The sequence below is a fragment of the Gavialis gangeticus genome, unplaced genomic scaffold, assembly GCF_001723915.1.
Source record: "Gavialis gangeticus isolate Ggan-Ray unplaced genomic scaffold, GavGan_comp1, whole genome shotgun sequence".
NCBI lineage: Eukaryota > Metazoa > Chordata > Crocodylia > Gavialidae > Gavialis > Gavialis gangeticus.
In genome coordinates, this window is record NW_017729001.1 from 18,309,928 (window position 1) to 18,311,542 (window position 1,615).

The 1,615-nt window shown below is 35.7% G+C and overlaps 1 protein-coding gene across 2 annotated transcripts in view; it reads left to right on the forward strand.

The window, feature by feature from the left end:
• The window catches only part of DGCR8 (DGCR8, microprocessor complex subunit), a 33,636-nt gene that overhangs the window by 11,507 nt on the left and 20,514 nt on the right, over positions 1-1,615 (forward strand). Inside the window, exons 4-5 of one of the 2 annotated variants that reach the window (XM_019506995.1) lie at positions 22-144; positions 628-770. In XM_019506995.1, coding sequence (XP_019362540.1) covers positions 22-144; positions 628-770 — 266 coding nt within the window. The remainder of the gene's footprint in view (positions 1-21; positions 145-627; positions 771-1,615) is intronic. The other variant, XM_019506996.1, reaches the window with a different exon arrangement.

Sequence of the window (1,615 nt, forward strand, 5' to 3'; positions counted from 1 at the left end):
TGGATGCTCTGCTGGAAGAGGGTCTTCAAGCACCCAAAAAGAGGAGAGTAGAAAATGAGAAATATGGAGGTGAAAGTGACCACCAGTCTGATGGAGAGACAAGTGTGCAGCCAATGATGACCAAAATAAAAACCGTACTTAAAAGTAAATTACTTTCACTTAAATATTTATACCTTTTTATTGTGGGGGGGCGGGAGGGAGTTCTGGGTAAGTCAATGTAAAAATGCATGTACATCTTACAATAATAACAATTTTATTACAATTCCATCCCATAGCCAGTTTTTAGACCTTGCTTGAAAATCAAAAACAGCAGTCTATTTGGCTTTTAAAGTAAGAAAAGATTAAACTCAAGTTTATATTAATGTCACTTGGACCCATAGTTCATCACAAATCGCTGAATTTGGGGGTGTACCTTTCTCTTAAAGTTTAATTTAAGTGTGAAATAAATGGAATACTCTGTAAAGCAAAATTGCGTGTAGAGTTTCTTAGTCTTGTTATACAATGTTTTTCAGTTTCTAAGTGGAAGAATCTTCCTAGGTGCGATCAGAAATTAATTAAAAAAAAATCTGATTTGTATTCAAGAATGGGGAAGGGTCTATGTAAGTTTGTGCCTTTTCTCTTTTAAAGGTCGAGGCCGCCCTCCAACAGAGCCATTGCCTGATGGATGGATCATGACATTCCATAACTCGGGCATTCCTGTATATCTGCACAGAGAATCCAGAGTTGTTACCTGGTCCAGACCTTATTTCTTGGGAACAGGAAGCATACGGGTAGAGATCTGAATTATTTATTATAAATTTAATATTACTCAGTTATTTAAGATTATATGAAATTAATGTAGTTTTTTGTTTTTTTGAATAGTCAAAATAGTCCTAGAACTATATTCAAGGTAATTTTTGTTCTCAAATCTTGTAGTTAAGGCTCTTTACTCTTTATAAGACCAACTAAGTTCCTTCTTGCTGTTCCTAAAAAGCCTATTTCAAATGTGGTGGCTTAACCCTAGGGTGTCGCTCTCCTACCTTACTAAATTTGGAATTAGTCAATCTTACGTTGCAGTTTCTTTGTTGTAGCATAAAGCTGTAGAATTTGTCTTTTCAGTGCTGCAGAGTTCAATCTAACTGATATTGAGTTCATTCTTGTAAGAGGGTTAAATGATACTTAGGGTTTAAGGGCTGGATTTCCAAAATTAAATATGCTACCCATGATCTACAGCAGAGGATGCATGGGTTACAGTGGAACGGCACAGAATCTGTATTTGCCTTAACACTGCTTCCTTACATTTAAACAAAGGGGTTTCGCTAAATTACACGAGTGGTTTTTATAAATAGGTATTTTTATTTAATAAAACCTTGATTTCTCAATCTAAACTCTTAGTGGTCCCTCTCCAAAATCAGGGCTTTCAGTGGAAGGGATCTTGTTAGGTTTTCAAAAGGTCCAGCTTTGACTAATGTTAACGGTAAGGGGTTTGGATAATCATAGTAATGGTGCACACTGTAAGACCTTGAATGGAAAAAGACTGCTGTAACTGGGGGGCAAAAAGCAGAAAATATGTTTGACAGAATGTTACAGGTGCTTTTTTGTGTTTTTTTTTTTTTTTTTCTGCCTCCTACTTTTT